General features: G+C 41.9%; 2 protein-coding genes across 3 annotated transcripts in view; one reads left to right on the top strand and one right to left on the bottom strand.

Annotated features, from left to right (window-relative positions):
* The window catches only part of LOC146987004 (heme transporter hrg1-A-like), a 349,260-nt gene that overhangs the window by 231,434 nt on the left and 96,188 nt on the right, over window positions 1–21,638 (bottom strand). The gene's annotated exons all lie outside the window — the stretch shown is intronic.
* Window positions 79–21,638, top strand: part of LOC146987007 (vitamin D3 receptor B) — a 30,605-nt gene continuing 9,045 nt past the window's right edge. The window contains exons 1-9 of one of the 2 annotated variants that reach the window (XM_085775930.1): window positions 79–237; window positions 741–988; window positions 1,346–1,423; window positions 13,175–13,322; window positions 14,435–14,565; window positions 16,222–16,418; window positions 16,934–17,033; window positions 17,712–17,892; window positions 20,440–20,591. In XM_085775930.1, the coding sequence (XP_085632056.1) occupies window positions 13,177–13,322; window positions 14,435–14,565; window positions 16,222–16,418; window positions 16,934–17,033; window positions 17,712–17,892; window positions 20,440–20,591 (907 nt within the window). In that variant the 5' untranslated portion in view covers window positions 79–237; window positions 741–988; window positions 1,346–1,423; window positions 13,175–13,176. Of the gene's footprint in view, window positions 273–740; window positions 989–1,345; window positions 1,424–13,174; window positions 13,323–14,434; window positions 14,566–16,221; window positions 16,419–16,933; window positions 17,034–17,711; window positions 17,893–20,439; window positions 20,592–21,638 lie in introns of both variants that reach the window. The other variant, XM_085775932.1, reaches the window with a different exon arrangement.

Raw genomic sequence — 21,638 nt, 5'->3', positions numbered from 1 at the left:
AGCCGAGCTGGGCGGAAATGTCACCAATCACAACGCGGGAGACACACAGAGCTCGCCTGTGATTGGCTACCGGAGGGGCTGGGGGGGAAATCCCTCTTTCCTTTCCCGTAGAGGTCCTCAACAGAAAGGGGCGGCGCATAACACTAAAAAAAAGAAAAAAGAAAAAAAAAAGTAATGGCCATCTATTTGGGTCCTGAAGAAGAAGAAGGAGGGATAATTCTCGTCGGACTATCGTAGGTAGGTGTGTGTGTGTGATTTGAGTTTTCTCTACGGTAAGCGTGTGCAGCGTTTTTGCTCCCTTCCTCTCTCTCCCGTTAGTAACAGTTAACAGTAACGGCCGTTTTTTTTTGTGTGTGTTTGTAATTTTTTTTTTTTTTTCCGTTGGACGTTCGTTCGCACATTCGATAGCACAACGGTTACCAAGCTGGTTGAACTTGGAGCCGCGTTTTAGGGGTAAAGCAGCCGCCCAGCAAGCCACCCAAGCCAGTCAGTCAGTCAACCAGCCACGCTAACGTTAGCTACTTCACAATGCTGCTGCTGCGAGAGCCAGCGTCTGAAAAGGGCGTACGAGTTTGACGTTTCCCCCCCCCTCCTCCTCTTTCTCCTCCTCCCCCCAAGTCTCCTCTCTCCTCTCCCACATTTCTGAGTTTTGGTAACAACGCCGTCCTCTCTCTCTCTCTCTCTCTCTCTCTCTCTCTCCCTCCCTCTCTCTCTCCCCTTCCCTCCCTCCTTCAAAAAAGCTAACCAACCTGGCCCAGGCAACAACATGGAGGGGACGACACACTTTGTTGCAAGAGCATGAAGACGGCGACGACGACGACGACGACGAAGAAAAAGAAGAAGACGACCAACAATAATAACAACAGTAGCAGCAGCAGGAGGAGCAGGAGGAGCAGGAGAAGGAGAAGCAGCAGCAGCAGCAACAACGGCGACTAAAGAGGATTAAATGCAACAACTCGGGTCTTGATGGGGAAAAAGTTGAGCTGAGGTATGAAACTCGTGTGCACAGGAGGAATGTTAAAAGTCGATACTGGAGTTATTGTTATGATTCTTATTATTATAAACAATGTTGCTCATAGGGCCACATGAGAATCAGGTTGAGCTGTGTAAACATGTGATTTTACTACCGTGCTCTGCTCTATAGGACTCTGCTATAGGACGTGTGTGTGTGTATGTGTGTAGCTATGAAGTGTGTGTGTGTATGTTGCTGTTGAAAATAGTTCAGCGTTACATAAACAGAGCTACAGCAGCAGGTCAGGTACTACTAGGGTAAAGGCCCACTTCACTTCACTTCACTTCACTCACTGACTTGCGACATGCCATTTTTTGCTTTTGTATTGAACAGGATTAACAATTTGGGGGATAAACTGAAGAGAGGTTTCAAGTCTACAACCTATTCTACAAGGGCATGCTAAAACCTCAGGTGAGATGACTTTCCATTTACCTGGCGATAATATGGCACTCACTCCACATAGGCTACACTACATGTGTTTGGGCTGTTTCTGCTGTAATCAAGTTCAAACTGATGATGTTTTCAAGTTCAACATTTTATTTTAAATGGTTTTTATAGGCTTGGGCTTGACTGCCATCATATGTGAGAAAAGAAATACCTTAGGAATACATTGGATAAATTGTAAATAATGCATTAGAAATCACAGCCATTGGTCTGTGTTGAGAACTGATGAATCTACAGTTTCTGTTCTCAAAACATCAGCACTTTAAAAACTTTGGTTCATTTGATGTGGCTTGTCTGTGACCATCCTATAGCCTAAGAACTGACCTCTTACTTTAAGACGTGTGTAATGAAATCAGTTCAATCCATTATTGTATAGGGTGCTTTCACCATCCCAAACGAGGAGTGCATCATAGTGTTTATAAAATGAAAAACAAAACCCCTATTAATTATTAATATTATTTATTACATCCCTAGTCACCTTTTTGTAATGTTATCTCAAATATGTGTTTTGTCGATCTAGGGTGTAATAAAATACTGATAACCTGCAAGTGAGTTGAACTGTTATAGTATAGTGTCATGTAACACACAGTCCCAGTTTGACTGTATGGGTCATATTCACAGACACACTGTCATACAGTTGGTAGAGTAAGTGACATGAATACAAATAGTTTATATGTTTACACCTGAACCACTCACTTCATAAAGTCACGCAGAACTGAGCAACTGAGCAGATAATGACATCATTAATTACTACGAGCGTACTGTCTTTCTCAGCCTCCAGCTATTCTCTCTCTCTCTCTCTCTCTCTCTCTCTTTCTCTTTCTCTCTCTCTGTGTGCTGCTAATCGCCTAAAAGAAAATCTGAAGGGACCAAATACAGCTAACAGCAAGGGGCACATATTCCTACCTACCCTATCTTTCCAGCTTAGAGCTTAAAGCTACATTTCTCACGCCTATCCATTTCTGCTTGCGAAACAGTTTGACACATGAAAAATGGCAGGTTATGGATGTTGTGTTTTTATATCAGGTGCCTCATTTCATGGTTAAAGAGTATGGTTTCCACCTCTCGACAGCTTAGGTGACTTGAGATGTACGGTAACATATGTTCTGAATTTAAATAATGTGGAAATTTACAAGAGAGCCTGTAGTATTAGAAGGACCAAGAGGCCAAAAAAAAAAAAAAAGCTTTTGAATCCATCTTCAGTGAATTTGTTTGCAGTAATTGAGCACATACCTGCAAATGGGGATCTATGAAAACGAGCCCACTTTGTGTCTTTATTGACCATAACTGGAGCAGGTTGTTCACGGAGCTGTGTGCTGTGGAGATGGTACAGTCCATTAGGCCTCCTATACAGTGGAATAGCCCGCCCCCTACCCCCTTTCGTGACTACGGTAATTGGTTGCTTCCTCTCACATGTAACCCTATAGAAAGAAAGAGGCTGCTGTACTTAACTGTAAAGACCCACTTGTATGTACCTCTGTGCATGCGTGATGTTTGCCACATATGTTCACTTTGCCTTTGAGACTAATGAAGTGTTAAGCTGCTCGCCCCTAATGTCTTCGGGTCCTCAATTACCTCCTGTGGTTGATGATGGTTTCAAGGCCAAACACATCACACACAGGTAATGTTTGTTGTATATGGGGCACAAGTCATGCAGAAAAAGAAAAAAAAATTCTTCTTGGAAAGCAAAATATGGGCCGCTACGTCACTGATGTCAAAGCCAGTGGATCGTATAGCCTGATTTTCTTTCTTTCTTTCTTTTTGAATTAATAAATCAGTTCTGTCTGAAGTTGAGTTTCTTTTTTTTTTTCTTTTTTTTTCTTAGGGAATAGAAATACCAGTCATTTCTGATTTTTGTCATTTTTTGAAGACGACTATTTCCTGAAAGAGAGACAGTATTTTATGGGAGATTATATAACTTTGACTTGTGGGCTAAGTGCATTTGCGCCCACCACCTCACCCACATGTCTCTTGTCTGTCTGTCTTTCTATCGGTCTGGTATTGTCCGGTCGGTCGGGCCTTTTTTCTACGTACGTGCACACAACTCGGTGTGTGCTTGAGAATGTGCGTTCTCTGTCAAATTCAGCATAGACATAAACAGGACTTTTGGTGTGCGTGTGTTAGTGTGCATGTGTGTGCATGTGTGTGCATGTGTGTGTGTGTGTGTGTGTGTGTTTGAGTGGGCCTCTCCCTGCCTCGTCTCTTTCCCCTCTCCAGAGTCCAGCAAGGGGCCCAGCATAAGGGGGCAGGCTGCCGTCACTGCCTCGCTCTCTCTCTCTCCCCTTGCAGGCCAGCAGTGGGGCCTGGGTAAGGGGGGGAGGAGGGGGAGGCAGAGACCATAGGGTTGGACACGGGACATGGGACCCCCCACCCCTTCCACCCCCCCAGTTTAGTCCATCCTGTGTGGGGCACAGGTCACCTTGTCATGTGCTATTACTGCTGCTGTAACATGCTCCCTGTGATCGCAGGAAAAGAGCATGAGATAGACCAGTGGAGGCTGCAGGAGGGTGAATGAGAGAGAGAGAAACAGAGAGAGAGAGAGAGAGAGAGAGAGAGAGAGGGAAGTGAAGGGACAGGACTGGACTAGTCTGCTCAGCCAGTTGTTTAGCTGCATTACAGACTCAGTTTGTCTACTTTGTTGTTCTAAGGTCCACACTGTCTGTTTTTGTCCATTGTTCCCATTCCTCTATCTGTTCTCCTCATGCATTGTTGTTTTCTTTCTTTCTTCTTCTTCTTCTTCTTCTTCTTCTTCTTCTTCTTCTTCTTCTTCTTCTTCTTCTTCTTCTTCTTCTTCTTCTTCTTCTTCTTCTTCTTCTTCTTCTTCTTCTTCTTCTTCTTCTTCTTCTTCTTCTTCTTCTTCTTTCTTTTTTTAAGGAAATTTCTTAACACCAAGCAGATTTGAATTAAACTTTTGTCACAAATCCCAGATCATGTTTCCCTTTAATGGTACTTGTTTTGTTTTGTTTTTTTCACCCCCACCTTCTTTCCTCTTCTTTAAATTTCCCTCTTCGCCCCTCTTCTGAGATTTTTTTTTTTTTTTTTTTGCGGGCTCAGATGTGCTGCTGCTGCTGCTGCTGCTGCTGCTATGTGTGAATCAGAAGAAGCCCATGTATTTCCATTGTAGCCCGGCTCTCTCTCCCTCTCTCTCTCTGCAGCCCGGGTCATTCCAGATCTGATTTGTTTTATGTCTCTTCTGTACTCGTAGTGACCCAGCCCGAGGTATGCAGTAAAACACATCGCCTTATGTTTTCTCCCCTCTCCCTCCAACTCTCTCCACAACTTCTCCCTGTCTTTTTTCTCTCTCTCCTTCGCTCTCTCTCTCTCTTTTTCTCTCTCCCACTCGCTCTCACTCTCTCCTCTTTTATATCTTTCTCTCACTCTCCCTCTTTTTTTTTTCCCCTTTAAGAGAAACTTTTTGGCAGCATGGAACAATTTCAGAACCATTTGTGGGATTGCGTCATGTGATGCCGATGGAGGATGCTCATTGGATTGTCGGAGAGGGCCTCCTTCTCTCACTCAGGCGTTCCACAGCAATCCCTCTCTTTCTTCCCGTGCTGTTATAGGTCTGGATGTGATTCCGACTCTGACTCTTATGTGTTGGGATGTGGTCTGTAAGCCCATTGCTGACATTCTTGGGACGTGATGCCAGAGGTTTTTTATTTCCCGCTTTCCCGTCTCTCTTCTGCACGTCTGTGTGCAGTTAAAACGATCCCTCCTCGAAGCGCTGACTGGATCCTCCTATTTACCCACTTTGTTATATCTTTTTCCTTGTCCTCAATCACATTTCATTTCAACGCCCAAGCACTAATGGCACCACTTAATTAGGTTTGTTAGATGGTGGGCCTTAGTGGGAGGGTGGGTTTTTATAATCACTTGATATTGACTTTGATGAAACTTAATCTAGCATCTGGGCTGCTTTCCAAATCTTTTTTTTCACGGCTGAGGTCTCGTTTATGTCTCCTCTATAAGTAACAGGCCACCTGACAAGGAAAAAGCCAATGGGCACTTTCCTGTTTGATAATAACATACTTGACAATAGTGCAGCTGGAAATGAAATGGCGAGTAGAACAGAGAGAAATAAGTTACCCCATGAGTGGTATTGGACTCCTGCCACGGTCCACCTTGGCACTTACTCCTGTATGAACATTTCACAGAAGCTCAAACTCCCTGAAGATGCAGTAACTGCAGCAGGAACACATGAATTACTGTATTATAAGGACTACGTTCATCATGCAGCATCACCGGCGTGAAGTGTTACTATTTCTCATATTAGCACTTTACAAGTCTCTGCTCTCTGTTCTTCAGGTTCGCACCATCTGTAGCTGAGACCTAATTTCGAATTGATTGACACCTAATGTCAACTAATTAGAAGGTGCAAGTTGGAAGTATCCATTTGGGACATGGAGGATGCAGATGGTGCAAACAGTTTACACTGATAATGTGGCACAGGTTGTGTCATAGACTGAATATATTATGCGAACTTTCGTGGGATATTCCTTCAACTGTAATGAGTTGAAAACCCCTGCCAGGTGCTCATTAATAAATATTTAATCACCAGACCTTTTTTCATGTGGTGTTGCTTAAACTCATGTTATCAGAGACATTGTGTTATACGACAAGATCAGTGGTTTTTTAGATGTGTTGATCTTAATTAAGTCCAGACCACCAACGGCACCGCACCCATTTATCTTCCTAGCTGATGACCTATCAACTGTGCAGCATTGACACTTCTGTCAACAGTACCATGTCTTTAAATCCAACCCGGGGACCGGCTATAACGTCAGTCCCTGGATTATGAGACACATGCGTGTCATTTCAGCCATGATGTGAATAAATCAAAGAGGAAAAGATGAGTCACTGCATCACTGCATGCTAAGTAGCACTTGTTCTCCCTCAGCTAGTTTGTTGGGTTAAAATAAAGGGAAACTCCCAAACCTCTCCTGCAACTACGCCACCAAAATTGGGATAATGTCTTTATTTTGCAGCTTTCACCACCCAGTTAAAATGACAAGCTAGAGTCAGTTTGTGGTACTGTGCATAATTACAGCAGACCTCATCTCTTGCTCATCGGCCACTGCTGCCGTGTTTCTCAGATTCCCAAAGCCCAGCCGTGCCTTTCATTTCTTTATCGCTTGATTTCACAGATAGAAGAGAGTCGATCAGTTACTGCATTTATTTGCCTGATTGATTCGGTTGCGGAGGAGAAGAAAAAAGTGATCACTATAGATAGAAAGCTTCTTCTCGATTTTAATCTGCTAAGAATGATCACTTTACTAGTGTTGCAAGGATGAGCCGATTAATAAATGAGTCAGTCAACAAGAAAAATAAAAATATCAAACATTCCCTGGTTCAAGTTTCTTTCTTGTAAGGATTGGCTTCTTCTCTCTGCCTTATGTCACCGAAATCGAATATCTTTCTGTTTTGCACGTCGCCTTGTGCTGATACTTTTCCCAGTCGCTAACGACTTATTGTGGAAAAGAGAAAGGCATGATTAGATTAATCAATGACGAAAAGAATCGTTAATTGCAGCACTATTTATTGAATCGTTGGCCTTTTTTTTTAGCCTTCCAAAAACAAGCCCCAAAAATAATGAATGAACTGTCCGGGTCCTCAGTGTTATTTCCCTGTCGGTGATCAGCAGGGTGTGGTGGTTGTCACAAGTGGTGAGCATCCAAACACAATCCAAAACCTAAATGTTTCCCACCTAAAAACGACTCACACCAAGATTTATATCTACAAATATCTGTCTCTCATACATAATTTAGGTGGCCTGGCCAACAGATATTTTAACGGTGACAATGATAAGTGATCGCGCACACACAAACAGCACGTAATGCCAAAAAATCGGCTCCTTGATTTAAAAACAAAAACAAAAAGATGGGAGTGAAACGGCACCAGCAGAAATAAATCTCACTATAAATGTGATTCCAACATGAAAAGCTAATTGCTTTTTCCCCTGACACTTTTCAAGATGAGGGCCTGTCAGAGATGAGACGTGTATTTATATTTAGCCAGTAATTGAAGTGGCTTATGAGTGTGTATTTTTAGCCAGCTTTTAAAATAACAAAAACAGACTGTTTAGTGTGGACGGCCTCTCTCTCACTCTTTCTCTCCGTCTCTCTCTCTCTGCGTACCCTCTCTTCGTACTACTTCTCCTGTCATATCTGTGACAGCCGGCAGGGTACAGTTGGTCTTTGTGACACAGAAAGTCGCTGTGACAAAGAGGTCACCCCTCCCCTACACGCTTGTATCTATGTATATATCTCTGTCTGTTTTTACTCCATCTCTCCAGCGTTTCCTCCACTCCACTTCTCTCTGGCTGCGTCCCTCTCACTCTCGCTCTCTCTCCTCCTACACTACTCTCGCTGCGCTCTCCTGTGGGCTGGCATTTCCTCTCTCTCTGACTGCAAACAGCAAATGGCCATTCACACAGTAATAGATGAGAATTCATCCTGAACTATCTGTTGTTGTGAGATGTAACGGACACGTAAGCAGAGTGAAAACATGTCCGCCGTTTGCTGCTTTCAATGGCAATGCGATCAGAAGATGACAGAGGCTGGAGGACACTGTACTGCTGCAAAATTGATGCTTAAATGATAAATATATATCAACAATATGTCATATATAATAACAATTATCTAGTTTATAATTATAAGATTCATATATGTAAAATTAGAGATTGCAAAGTGCTTAAAAAGGCAGAAAAAGGACGATAAAAGCATGTTAAATCCGAATTTCATGCATAAACCAACCTGCATATCCATATAAATACCCAAATGTATCCATAATGGGTAATCCTTATGATTATACTACACTTTCATCAGTAATTTAAAAGCAGATTTAGATTTAACGAGATTGAGTTTGTTGGTCGGCTTGCTCCAGCTTTACATTTCAGAAACCTTTATTATGATGTTAAACCGGTCCTTTTTTTTTTTTCCTGCTTTGTGCTTCAGTAAGACACAAAACAATGAAATCACTCATGTGCAGCGTTAGAACTGTTTCAAGACACAAACCAAATTCAATAAACTGCTTAAGCAATGTAAGAGTTTCAAAATATTTGACATAAACCAACGTATCAGCCATAACAATCGGGTAGAAGTTGTTCTTGTTCAAGAGATTTGTCTCCTTCAGCTGCTCTAAGCTTATTCCTACTCACTCTGGTCATGTGGTTGAGATGAGCTACCTTAATTACCCCCTTGTAGTTCTCCGCTTTTCATGGATTTTGGCACAACTCTCAGTTTCAGACACTGCGATTGTCCATGTTTTATCTTCCTTCCCATAGTGTTTTTTTTTTTTTTAATGATATACAAATGCGCTTTACTTTGGATGGCTCATTCCCATCCCAGCCTGAAACTACCGGTGGCCTCAGACTTGATCTCTCCACCATTTCTTAAATTTTTAATGTGAGTGAAACATAAAGGGATTCTTAATGAAAACATTGACGGGTTGAAGCTGTCTGGAAAATGTACGTTATCTGTGACTGAATCTAACCCCAGGACAGAAGTAAGAAGAAGCTAATATTTGACATTCCTGTATGAATTTCTGCTGGCACCATTTCTGTCTTTGTGAATGACTGTTGTGCAGCCATGTCATGTTTGATTAGATGTTAGCAAAGAAGTGTGTGTGTGTGTGTGTGTTTAAAGAAAAAATGAAACGAGAACAGCATTCTACTTTGTACTTTGCGGTTCGTTTTTCTTGTTTTAGTGTTTAATCACATTGAAATGATTAGCACACAATGTTTAGTTTGTTTTCTTGAAACCCCATTCCCTCTACTTTTACTAAGTATTTATTACTGTTGAAGCATAAATGACATTTCTACAAAGTTTCATCCAGACTCCTCATATTGTTACCAGAAGTTGTTATAGAATAAAAATGCTGTATGTATATCACTGCACCGCAGGACCACAGACAGTCAAAATCAATTTAATGAATACAGTATGCTTAAAGCATTAATCTAAATTAAATTCAGAGATGTGAAGTAAGAGATAATCCCTTTGATTATCCCTATCTCAAGGAAATCTTTAATTAACTTACTGTTACATAAACAGTTTCCGACTAACATGTGGCTTTAAGGTCATACGATACAAAAAGTGTCTTATGTCTTGTTCCCCTAGTTTCTTCTGTTCTTTTTATATCAATCAGATTAATTATTTTCTAATGCAGACACACCGTAGCATCATGTTTTATGCTAAAGCTTGGAAAAAATAAAATAATAATAAAATAAATCTTATTCTCACGAGTAATGTCCGTTGTCGTTCCTATAATTCACGGTAATTTGACGATACTTTACTATACAAACTTGATTTCACGTGGTGGTTACATTTTGTAGGTTTGATTGTTTTTGTTTACAAACTGGCTTAACAGGAATGTAACGGACAGAAGAAAATTAATGAATGAAAGTGTAGGCAGTTTTTTTTGTTTGTTTGGAAAGGATGTGGAAAAACTGAATCTAAAGATCCACAGTTGTAAATACAGTCAGTGGTGGTAAATGCATAGTGTCCGTGCTACTAGTCTAGTTACAATCTACAAGCACTAAAGTTGTAGATGCTCCTTTTAAAAAAAAGAAAAGGTAGTACTCATAAATTTCAGCTTCTGTTAGCCGTCAGGTAAGAAATCCATACTCGGTCGGCCCGTCGTGGAGCTGGACTCAGCCCTGTAAGATAATCAGAAATCACAGTGTTACTGATTTATCCTTGGGCTTTGTGGCGGTGTAACACACACACTGAGAAGAGTAATATTTTTGCATTATTACAGCAGTGACAGATTTGATGGATGCCTCTGAAGGCCGTACACACACAATACTTATCTATATCCTTCAACAAGAGTGAGTCGTTCAGTGAGTCGAAGCCTAAAGCCCAAACCCGTCTCCTGGCTTCGCGTGCCCAAGACTGGAATGAGTACAGGTCTGGTCTAATAACCTGATGCATTATTTAGAGCTCTCTCTCAATACTACTGTGCATTTAGTGTAATGGCCTGTCAAGGCTGAATGCAATCACACAGGACTGACTTCACTGATCAGTTGATGATATAGTTAAGGTGAATGCTTGTTTTTCCCTCTTGGTTCACGGTGAGTGATGAGTACCAATGCGTGCTGGGATTAGTCCGCCTGCCTGCCTGCTCGGTCTGCAACCGGGGGGAAACAGATTTTATGCTTTATAATTACGCTGAATAATTATATTGGTCAAGTATTGTGTAACATTTCATTACATGATGGCAGTTAAGAGTTTTGTAGGTAATAGGTTTAGGCCTGCATAAGGGATTTAATATGTTTTTAATTTGCTGTGGACCATCTAGTAAATAGGTTGGGTCACAGTTCTCCATCGATTTTGTCTGTCACCTCTCAAAGTGCCAGCAGGACTAAAGTTTTAACACCGTACATGAGAACAACACCCACTAGGCTTTATTTATTCCTCCCCCTCCCCTCTTTCACATTACCTGACCATGATTTCTGGTGTTTGTGGGCCCAGCCTGTACAACCACTCCCACTATAAAAGCCACAAGCAAAGTAATCATTGTTGGCAACAGACGTAAACAGACAAGGTTTTGGGGGCACAGGTTGAAACGGTACATTTCTCCGCCGTGAAATCAGTTTTATTAAAAACACCGTGATGCTCAACAAGTTGCAAGTCAGACAGTTTGGTAAACCCTCAATTGCAGAAAATGGTGATTTCATGAGATTATTTGGTTTGCTTTGGAAACTGCCTGTCGAATTTTGAGGGCTTTCATACAGACGTGGCTCAGGGAAACGTGACAACTCACTGTTATTGCAATTACTGATAATTTAGGCCACAGGTTAGGGTTAGAAGAAACCTGCGTCACATTGCTTCACCTGGATACCAAGTGTTATATATCACATAGTTAAATCCTTCAAGGCCTCACCTTCAGGTGTCTTTGCAATAACAACTGTCACACTGTCTGGAATATGTGAAATTTGTGTAAAACCTTTATAGCCTGGTTTGTCATTATTTTTCAGGACCTTTGACTCAACATGTGTACTTTACCTTTTGCACTCAGAAAGACCTGTTGTCCACTGAAACAACTAGATTTTAGTTACACAAACAAAACACTGCTCATAGGAACTTTCACATATTGTGTCACGACGAGCTGTTAATGTTTTTTAAAGTCCAGTTAAAGTATCACACTTGTGAGGATTTACAGTGTAGATTTAACCAACTGTCACATGTTTTCCTCCTCCTATATATTATGAGAAATCACTGTCCTGCTCTGCTCTGCTTTGCTTTACATCGCCGTCGTGCCCCTGAGCTCGCTGCCGCTTCAGGAGTCTCACGGCGAAGCCAAACAATCCTAAAGTGTTTTCCCACCGACCTACGAGTTTCTCTGTGGTCTGTTGTTTATCAAAGGTCTGTTCGACCCATCTGCTGAATTCCCCTCCACAAATATTTGCTGTCAGTTGCTGCTACTTCCAGTTGTGCGCATACATACTGTTTTCGGTGTACCACAACGGTTGCCGTATCAGATGTTCCTCGTTAGAGCGTGTGGTGCCGTGATACGAGACGCCAACATATTATAGATGCTTGAGCCTCGCTGCTCGTCCATGAGGCCTCCCAGCGCTGAGGCGATGACTGGATCCTCTGTTTCCTCTCTCTTCTTTTGACCTTTTGTTTTTAATAAGGACTACATGTCCTGTTAATAGAACTGGCGTGCTGGGTATGATATTCGCAACTGTACTAAACTGAAAAACAACAACAACATCAAGAGCCCAGCTGTTGAATTTACAGGAGTGTATGTGAAGACTTTTAGGGGGAACGGTGTTTTATTAATTAGACATGAATTATGGAGAGCTCTGTCAAATCATTTTAAATTATTCAGCTGGGCTCTCACCTCATTGGCTGTTGATTTGTGACTTTATTGAGGTTTTTTATATTTATTTATTTATTTATTTATTTTATCGGTTTCGTTACCTCGCCTCCCCTCTCCCGGCCCTCCACTCCCCCTCCCCTCCATCATTTGCTTCGCTTTCACTCTCTACAGTGTGGAAGCAAAAAGAAAAGAATAAGAAAGGAGCTTTGTGAAAAAGGACAGTGATTGTTTGTTTATGAGGATGCTAGCCTTGCGGTGACATGCCTTTTTTCTCCCTCTCATGAGGCTGTTAAGTGAAATAGATACTCAGAGCACTATGTAATCAAATGTAACCCAGATCCAGCATTTTGGAGTGGAACGAGGGTTTTTCCACTTGATTCATATGGCTCCAGTTCCTCGCTCCAGGACAAAAAAACACTGGAGTTGAGTTCACCTCCAAAGGGTAGACTGGGACTTGTTTGAATCCTCTCCTGGAGGAAAAGGGACAATGTTTGGTTGGCATGGAGATGGGTGAAAAGAGATGTGTCTGACTTCTGTGTAGCGGGTTTTTACAGCAACCGTTGTAAAGATAATCATAGTTGAAAATACAATTTTTAAAAAGACCCATAAACAACGAACATTTACTCCTTTTTTTCATTATTATTATTGTTTTTGTTCTCAGTTATCTTGTGAACAGCAACACAGAACAGATTATAATTTAAGAAAATATTCTCAAATGTGCTTCAGATGTTAGAAGTTGGCAGCCTCGTTCGCATTTTTATTTTCTTGTTCTGATTGGAAGCGAAATGAAAAGTTTCTACAACAAGGAGCTGATTTCATTTGTTTTCTCTCTCTCTCTTTCTTTTTTCTCTCCTTCTTCTTCATCCCCCCCTCTCTCCTCTCTCTGTGTGTTTTTAGTGATGGAGCCCACAGTTGTGAGTACGTCCACTCTGGCCCCTGATGAGTTTGATAGGAACATGCCGCGGATCTGCGGCGTGTGCGGTGACAAGGCCACCGGCTTCCACTTCAACGCCATGACCTGTGAGGGATGCAAAGGTTTCTTCAGGTACACAAATGCATAATATGTGTGTGTGTGTGTGTGTGTGTGTGTGATGAAGCAGACATAAATTAACATGATTGTTGCATAGAGATGGTTACACACACACAACCTAGAAAATAGTCTTTGTGTAGCTCGTAGCACGCTGATTAAAAACCGAGAGATGCATATTGACTAATTTATTGACACATGTACACATTTGCATACAAACACAGGTCCGAAGTTGCATAAATAACGGCCACCCACACACTCACATGGACATTAAATGTAATTGCCACCCACAGTTACATAAGAGCGCACACACACACACATACTCACAAACCCACTGACAACATTCCTGTTCACGCTAATGCTCAGCAGGAGGTAGAGAATACAAATGAGCTCGGCCCTATAGTCGATGCTTTCCCCCCCTGCTCATTGATACACACCAGTTTCCAATTTATCCCCAAAGACGGAAAACTGGAGCGAGTGGTAGTCGTCGTGATTTTCTTTGAGTTTGTTGCGTGTTTGATGTATCCGTCCGTTTGCGTCTGTTCCTCTCAGCAGTCGCGATATTTAAAGTGAGAGGATGAAAAAGACGGATGTTTAATAATCTCCTTCCTCGTCTCTCAGCTGGCCTCTGTTTGAACTCTCACCAAGCATGTGTGTGTGTGTGTGTGTGTTTCCTCACATCTGTGTATAAATGTTCATACACACATACATACAGTGGGCCCCCCCCCCCTCTCCAAAAAAAAAAAAAGACCACTTCCCCATTCACTTAAATGGGAAAGTGGTCCATTACCAACTAAATCATTACGCTCTGCGTCATCGTTTGGCGAGATTCATCTTTTACCCCTGGATTCCTTGGCACTCGGCCATATGTGTGCTGTTCCACTCAGCCCCAGACCTGAAGGGCAAAATATTTATCCTGTTCTACTGTGATTATTATTTGAGCAAAACACTGTCAAAGGTGCCACATTGCTATTATTTGTCGAATTCTTATTCTAAGCACAGTTACAAACATATAGAGCCACATGCATGATCTGTAGCTAACTACATTTGCAATAACTCTGCTTTTTGGTGTCCACACTCTGATGTATTATATTAACAGACTTTTTAAAATTGTATACAATTCCTTGTAGGCGCAGTATGAAGCGCAAGGCCACCTTCACATGTCCCTTTAACGGCAGTTGCACCATCACGAAGGACAACCGGCGCCACTGCCAGGCATGCCGGCTCAAACGCTGTGTGGACATTGGCATGATGAAAGAGTGTAAGTATGATGACAGGTGACCCACATGTCTTCAAGTCAATACTCCTCCTGACCTCACACTGTGTGATTTACACCATGTACTTAAATAGTAGTGGAGTTACGTTAGGTTGATCCCAGTTTGGCCCCTTTTGGGTTCAGTGCACGGTTCATGTAATTAATTACATGATTAATCACACTAGGTTATGATTTATGATTTTTTATTTTTTATTTTAATGTGACCTGAAAGTTCTGGATATGAATCAACATTATATCCTGAACTGATCCGAGGCCAATTTCTGACATGAATGTGACCGACTGTAGATAAATAACATTAAATTAGCTTTTCCTCACAGTGTCAGTCGTTACAGTTGTTAATATTAAAATTTACACAACCACTGTATGCAAATTATAATTTTTTGGCGGGGGGGCTCTTGTAAATATTATGTAATGTTTGGACTGTGGTCAACTGTCCCAGGGTCTTTACCCCCATTACAGTGTTTACACGTTCTATTTGAACTACAGGAGCCTCCCCACATTGTATACACTAAGTTTACTCCATCTGAAGTTTCAACACCTGCTGTTATGTACAACCTCTTCTCTCCACACAGGCCTTGTTTATTTTCACGGTCTGTAAATAGCAGGTACATCTTTTTCTAGTTTTTTTTTTTTTTTATATCCCGATATCCGGATATTGTCCATGTCCACACACAAACACACACACAAACACAGGCCACTGTTAAAACGAAGGCCTCTCACTTCCAGATGGATGTTTTTTTTTCTTTCTCTCTCCCTCGGGTGTTTCTGGGAATACCACAAGAGAGCAGTGGCACCGGTGCTGCGATTTACTGTATGGGAACAGTGTTGCTGTTGCACAAACAGGAGCATGTTGTTGAGACCCAGTTCTCTCTCTGTCTCTCTCTCTCTGACTCTGTGAGCTAATTCAGTGGCTAGAACAACAAGGAGCGAACAGAACAAAGACAATGCGTTCACTTGTTCATTGCAGCAGGGGTCTCCATATGGAACTGTCCCCTCCCATTCTCTTCCTCCAGAGAATAACAACCCCCCCCCTCCACCCAGCACCACATTGACATAGCTGTCATCACAATGTAAAAGACAAGTACATAGTGAAAAGCTTTAAAAAGCTCTGTACTTCACCTGTATTCTGCCATTCAGGCGTTTTTTGTTTTTTTTTCATTATCTTGTTTTCCAGTCGCTTCTTCATATTCATAAATTGTGTGATGGTCAAAAACATGTCAGATATTCATAGGCTACCAAGAAAAAAAGATACTCATCTGAGATATTATATGGAAGTACTGTACATTAAATGAAATTTTTAATTACTCAAGTTCAATAACTTTTTTTTTTTTTTAAACCAAGAGACTCGTGAGAAGTCATAAAATAAAAAAAATGTTCTCAGATGCTTTGTTTTAAATGTCTACTGAAGTCTATTAAAGAGGAAACGTGGAGAAGGTCTTCGGTTTTATTAATGTCATTCTTTCACAAAAACTATGTTCTCCATCCATGTTTTTTTTTCCTGAAAGTTGTTTCCCCCTGAAAGTTGTTTCCCCTGTTCCCCGGTGTATGTGTGTGCATTGTAATTCTAACACTCTCTTTCCCTCTTTCATCCCCCCTCCTCCTCTTCCTCCTCCACCTCCGCCCTCCGTCCTCCTCACCCAGTCATTCTGACAGATGAGGAAGTGCAGAGGAAGAAGGACCTGATTCAACGGAGGAAGGACGAGGAGGCGCAGCGCGAAGCGGAGCGAGAGGCGCGGCGGCCACGGCTCTCCGACGAGCAAAGTCAGGTCATCGCCACGCTGGTGGAGGCGCACCACAAAACATACGACGACTCCTACTCTGACTTCTGCCGCTTCAGGGTTCGTGTCTAAATATGGTTTTGCTCTGGTGGTCACCCAAAAAAATAAAAAATAAAAAATTGAGATGATGCGTTTACACTGATTTAAAAATTTACATTAAAAAAATAAATCAAAGGCTGAAATGCTAACATTAACATAGAACAGCGCCGCCTCTCTTAAACAAGAGTTGTGGGTTTGTAATTTGTGACTTCCATAGTTCCACAAATCAACATTATTAGCGTTACTTTCAGTTTTGTACTGAGATCCCTCTGTGACTCTTTATGCTACCCAGCAGTCCCTTGAGCTGTTTCTCCTCTGAAATCCATTTTTTAGTCTCCATCCCCACAAATTACACACAGTACACTCCAGGCCAGTAATTTAAATCTCTTTTTCTTTTTTTCCCCCAGCAGATGTGGTGTTTTTGAATAGAAATCAGAACAATGAGGACAAATTGGTCAGCTGTTGGATGTCTTATATCTGTTTTTTGGATTTGTCCTCTGTGGTCTTTTACATGTGCCTCTTTTCCTCCTGTCCAGCCTCCTGTGCGCGAAGGCCCAGTGACGCGTAGCGCCAGCCGAGCTGCCTCTCTTCACTCTCTGTCTGATGCCTCCTCTGACTCCTTCAGTCACTCTCCAGGTAAGAAACACACAGTACCAGGACTTAAAATCAAGTGAAACCAACCACTGGCCAGCCCCTGTAATATAATTAAACCCATTTTTATTTTCTCTCCCCCAGTAAATCAAAAGCGTTAATACTTATGGCAGTTATGTTTTTTCCAGTTCAGCTGTTAGCATGTTGGCTTACATAATCTGTTATGCTGCTTTACTGAGAATCCAGTGGAAATCCTGTGAATAACCCGTACCCTGTGGACACCTGACTCCTTCTAGTAAACATCAGTTCATTAATGCCTCCGTCACTAATGGAGTGAACACAGCGAGGGACGCGGTCACGCGGCTCACTGCCAACACTGAGAGCACACACAAAAATTCCAGCCAGCTCTGCATGCTTCACATCTTCACATGTCGGAGATGTCATCCGAAGCTTTCATCTCCCTTCTACCGACCTGACACTCGTGTTTTTTCAGATTATCCTTCCTGCCAACAAGCCCTATCTATTTTCATGATTTCTCTCTGTTCTCTGAGCACAGAGAGTGTATGTTCACGGGGGAGTAGTGTGACTTTGTTGTGCTTTATTTATGAACAGTTTTCCCTCCCCTCTTTTCTACTCTCTTCTGCCTTTTTTTTTCTCCTCCTCCTCCCCTGATCTCCTCTCGGCTCTGCTCTGCTCTGCTCTATTTCTCCTGCCCCTCTGCAGAGTCTGTAGACACCAAAATGAACTTAAACAACCTGCTGATGATGTACCAGGAGCAGGGCAGCAGCCCTGACTCCAGTGAGGAGGAGGGCTCCAGCTTCTCCATGCTGCCTCACCTAGCTGACCTGGTCTCCTATAGCATCCAGAAGGTCATTGGATTTGCCAAGATGATCCCTGGGTTCAGGTGTGTAACCTGCATGTGTGTGTGTTTGCATGCAAAGAAAAAAAAAAAGCATCTTCGCATGCATCTGTTTCTCTGCATTTAATTCAGTTCTTATTAAAGGGGAACTATGCAAGTCCGCTTTTTCGCTGTTTTGGTCACTTTTTTTTCTCCGGAGCTCCCCCTGCAGTGCATATTTTCACTGTCGTAAAAACTTGCCGCTTGAGCATTTATTTTCAATGAAGGCCTTCTATGGAGCGATGTCTACCGAGGTGGATAACGTTAACAAGATATTACGGATTACGGGGTGCGTTTGTGTCGTAGTGCCGTAAAGCAGTCCATGTTTCTCGCGAAACCAGATCTGGGACACCACGTCAAAGACTCTTGATCTTGCAAGGTTGGTTTTTCAGCCAAGAGACGCTAAGTGGAAGGAAGAGAGCTCAATTCTCCTTGTTACAAGTCAGTCATTGGGGTGCAAATCTTGCATAGTTCCTTTTAAACTGATGTTAGCAAGAACACAAAAAAAAAGAAAAGCATGCCTTGTCTGGAGAGTTGACCTGTTGCCACATAGGCCACAAAAAAAAAAAAGGTTGTCTCGCTAAATTCACATTGACATGAAAGGATGAAAGGATACTATACAGTAACGACAAGTCGCCACCAGTTCTGTTTTCTGTCTTCGGTCCGGGCTGGTTTGCATTAGTAAAGTTGACCTCTGACTTTCAGTTTTCATTTAGCAGTCTATCGCTGCTCATGGCTGACATAACGCTGCAGCACAGAGATAAAGGAGAGGGCACACATTCGCCTCTCCGTACAGTTCTTGCAGAGAACTTTCTGTTTATCTGATTTTCTTTGTTGACTTTGTTGTTTACATTCTGAATAGTCCTGCTTATGTAACTGACGAAATAAAATTTTTACCCTAAATGCGGCCGTGCTAACAGAACGTTCAGAGACCTCATGTATTTTTTATTTGCATGCCTCAGAGTGACTCTTTACCTAAATGTGTGTCGAAGACTTTGTACACCTACTTGTTTTTCTGCCTGATTAGTCGATACGGTGCCACAGTGATGGCTGTGGTCTAAAGGCCATAGATCACTGATAGACTGTATATTGCAGGGAGCCGACACATTGTGGAAAAAAAAAATCTTTGATGTTGTGTTGTTCCCTCACTGGACGATGGTTACACATTTTCCACGGCAGTGTTTGTTAATGTCAAGTTCGCCCCTTAAAGTGTGTTAGTGGGTTATTACCTAACCTTTCCAGAAATACATTCCTCCAGCACGCAGCGATCACCTGTCCACCTTTTTTTCTTTTTCTTTTTTTTAACGTGTACATTGTCAGGTTGTCCAATCTGATGATCACACAAGATTTGAAGAGCATGTTAAAGACTTATGGAAGAGTACAGGGTAAGGATCGACCGATGTGTTTTTTTCAAGGCCGATACCGATACCAATTATTAGTTATCAAGGAAACTAATATTTAGAACGATATTTATTTGCAGTAAAAATGTAAATTTTGGTGTCAGAATTTAGAATAACACACCTGGGAATAGACTGAGTACAGTAAACTGTGAATAATACTTAAACTCCAACACAGATCTTGTTTCAGTGGTGACTTCAGGCAGAGAGCGGCGAGTGCATTTAAAAAATACATTTATTTTATTGGTTATCGGTGAAAAAATGGCCAATACGAAATAAATTCAAAATACAATATCGAAAAAATGCTGAATATCGTCCGATATCATCTGTCATGTTGATAACCGGTTTATCCCTAGTACAGGGCAGATCCTATAGAAAGCACAATATTTATGACCATGAAGGCAAAATAGCCCAAGTCTGCCCGAGGCTCTGTCATCGTTATCTCCCTCTATACCTTCCTTTCACATGTGGCAACTGTTGCCCTCTAGCATGTTCTTCTCTCAGTGTGTTGACAGGGACAAAAGCTCTGTGTCTCAGGGGTTACCCCAAAGTCGAGGCTAAAACAAGTCCGGGCCTGTATTTCCTGAAAGTTGTCATTCCCACTGGCAGCGAGTGATGGACGTGGTCGGATTACCACTGGAATGTTTGTTCACTTATGATCTGCTCCCTAAGCCCTGAAAAACACCACCGGACCTCCCCTGAAGATCTGCGTGTTTCAGCTCATGTCTGCTGCTACTTTCAGTAGTTTTCATGTCATAAACATTTGAAGACACTTCAACATTGCTTGATGCTTTTAACTGTGACAGCGGTGACACTCAAAGAGGCATCAGCTTGACTAATGTTCATCACAACAGCTTTTCAGACACACTATCACCCATCACAACAGGAGGAGGAAGCAAAGAAAGAGTAATTTCTTGTTCTTCCACATCATATATCTGATAAAGACTGACCGACCTTGAACAGATATAAAAAAAAAAAAAAAAGAGTGGGCAGGTATTTGATGTGAATCTTTTCCTTATTGTTTACCTGCTGCTGTGTCAGTGCCCTGTCATGTGGTGTTGACAGGATCACAGATTATTTTAAGACTGTTAAAACAACACAAAATAACTGCTACAAAATCATAACTAAAACTGAAAACGATTTCTCTCCTCAACAGGGAGTTGACAGCAGAGGACCAGATCGCCCTGCTCAAGTCCAGCGCCATCGAGGTGATCATGCTGCGCTCAAATCAGAGCTTCAACCTGGAAGACATGTCCTGGAGCTGTGGTGCGCCCGACTTTAAATACCAGATCAGTGATGTCACCAAAGGTCAGTGTTAAAGCTGCCACGTGTACAGTTTGACTGCTGTGAAGACAATCTAGTGTTAAAAGAGGGACGATGCCTCCGCAGGCTTTGGCAACTTGTTTTTTTTTTTTTTTGCTCGGCTGATAGTTAAAGAGCGCGAGCAAGAGAGAGAGAGACGTGCGTGTTACACATTAACACTTCTTTCCAGAGCTGGAAGGAGGCAGCGCGGCGTTAAGGAGGTGGATCACTGGTGTTGGGAGTACAGATAAGGTTACTACTGGCTGTTGGCTTTTGTGTACAGTACATACCCCATCGGCGAAGGATGCTAATTTCTCTTGCAAAAAAGCCAAGTTACAGGCCCTCTGGGGGGGCGTGGCTTTCATTTGCCTTTCAAACAAGACCCTCTCTTTCTGGGATCAACCAAAGAATGTCAGTCCTGACCTGCTCACCACACAAAACAACCACTGTCTGCACGAGGAGCAGCAGCAGCAGCAGCAGCAGCAGCAGCAGCAGCAGCAGCAGCAGCAGCAGCAGCAGCTCTGTTGTGCTCCTCTTAAATATAGTTGACATGAACATGAGTCATAGATGCAATAATAAACTCTTTAAACTCTCTTTTACATGAGATTGTGTCCTTTTAAAGTTTCATTAGTAAGCTATTAATGTAATAAAGCTATTATAATTATGGATGTGTATCATTAGAAAATGTTCAGTGCAACAGTGAACAAGTGATAATTTTATAATACCTTGTCTTGTTTAATTGTTTCTATTAAAGCTGTTAATATTTGTCTTTACACACAACAAACTGCACAATATTATTAGATTATTCTATTAGCTTCATGAAAACCCAATCAGAAATTAATTAATCAAATTAGTTTATCTTACAATGCTCAATTCATAATCCAGAAAGTGGAGACATACCCATGATAATCGGTGTTGGGGAAAAAAAAAACTTTTCAACCCTTTTTTATGACTTCTCCTTTAGGCATCTAAACAAGTGCAGAGGGGAAAGTCATTTAATATAAACTTATCCTAATTAAAATTTTGCCGAACTAGTAGTAAAAAACCTGAGGA

Source organism: Trachurus japonicus, chromosome 5 (assembly GCF_045865225.1).
Source record: "Trachurus japonicus isolate A0001 chromosome 5, Traja_1.0".
NCBI classification, from domain to species: domain Eukaryota; kingdom Metazoa; phylum Chordata; class Actinopteri; order Carangiformes; family Carangidae; genus Trachurus; species Trachurus japonicus.
This window is presented reverse-complemented; position numbering and strand designations above follow the sequence as displayed.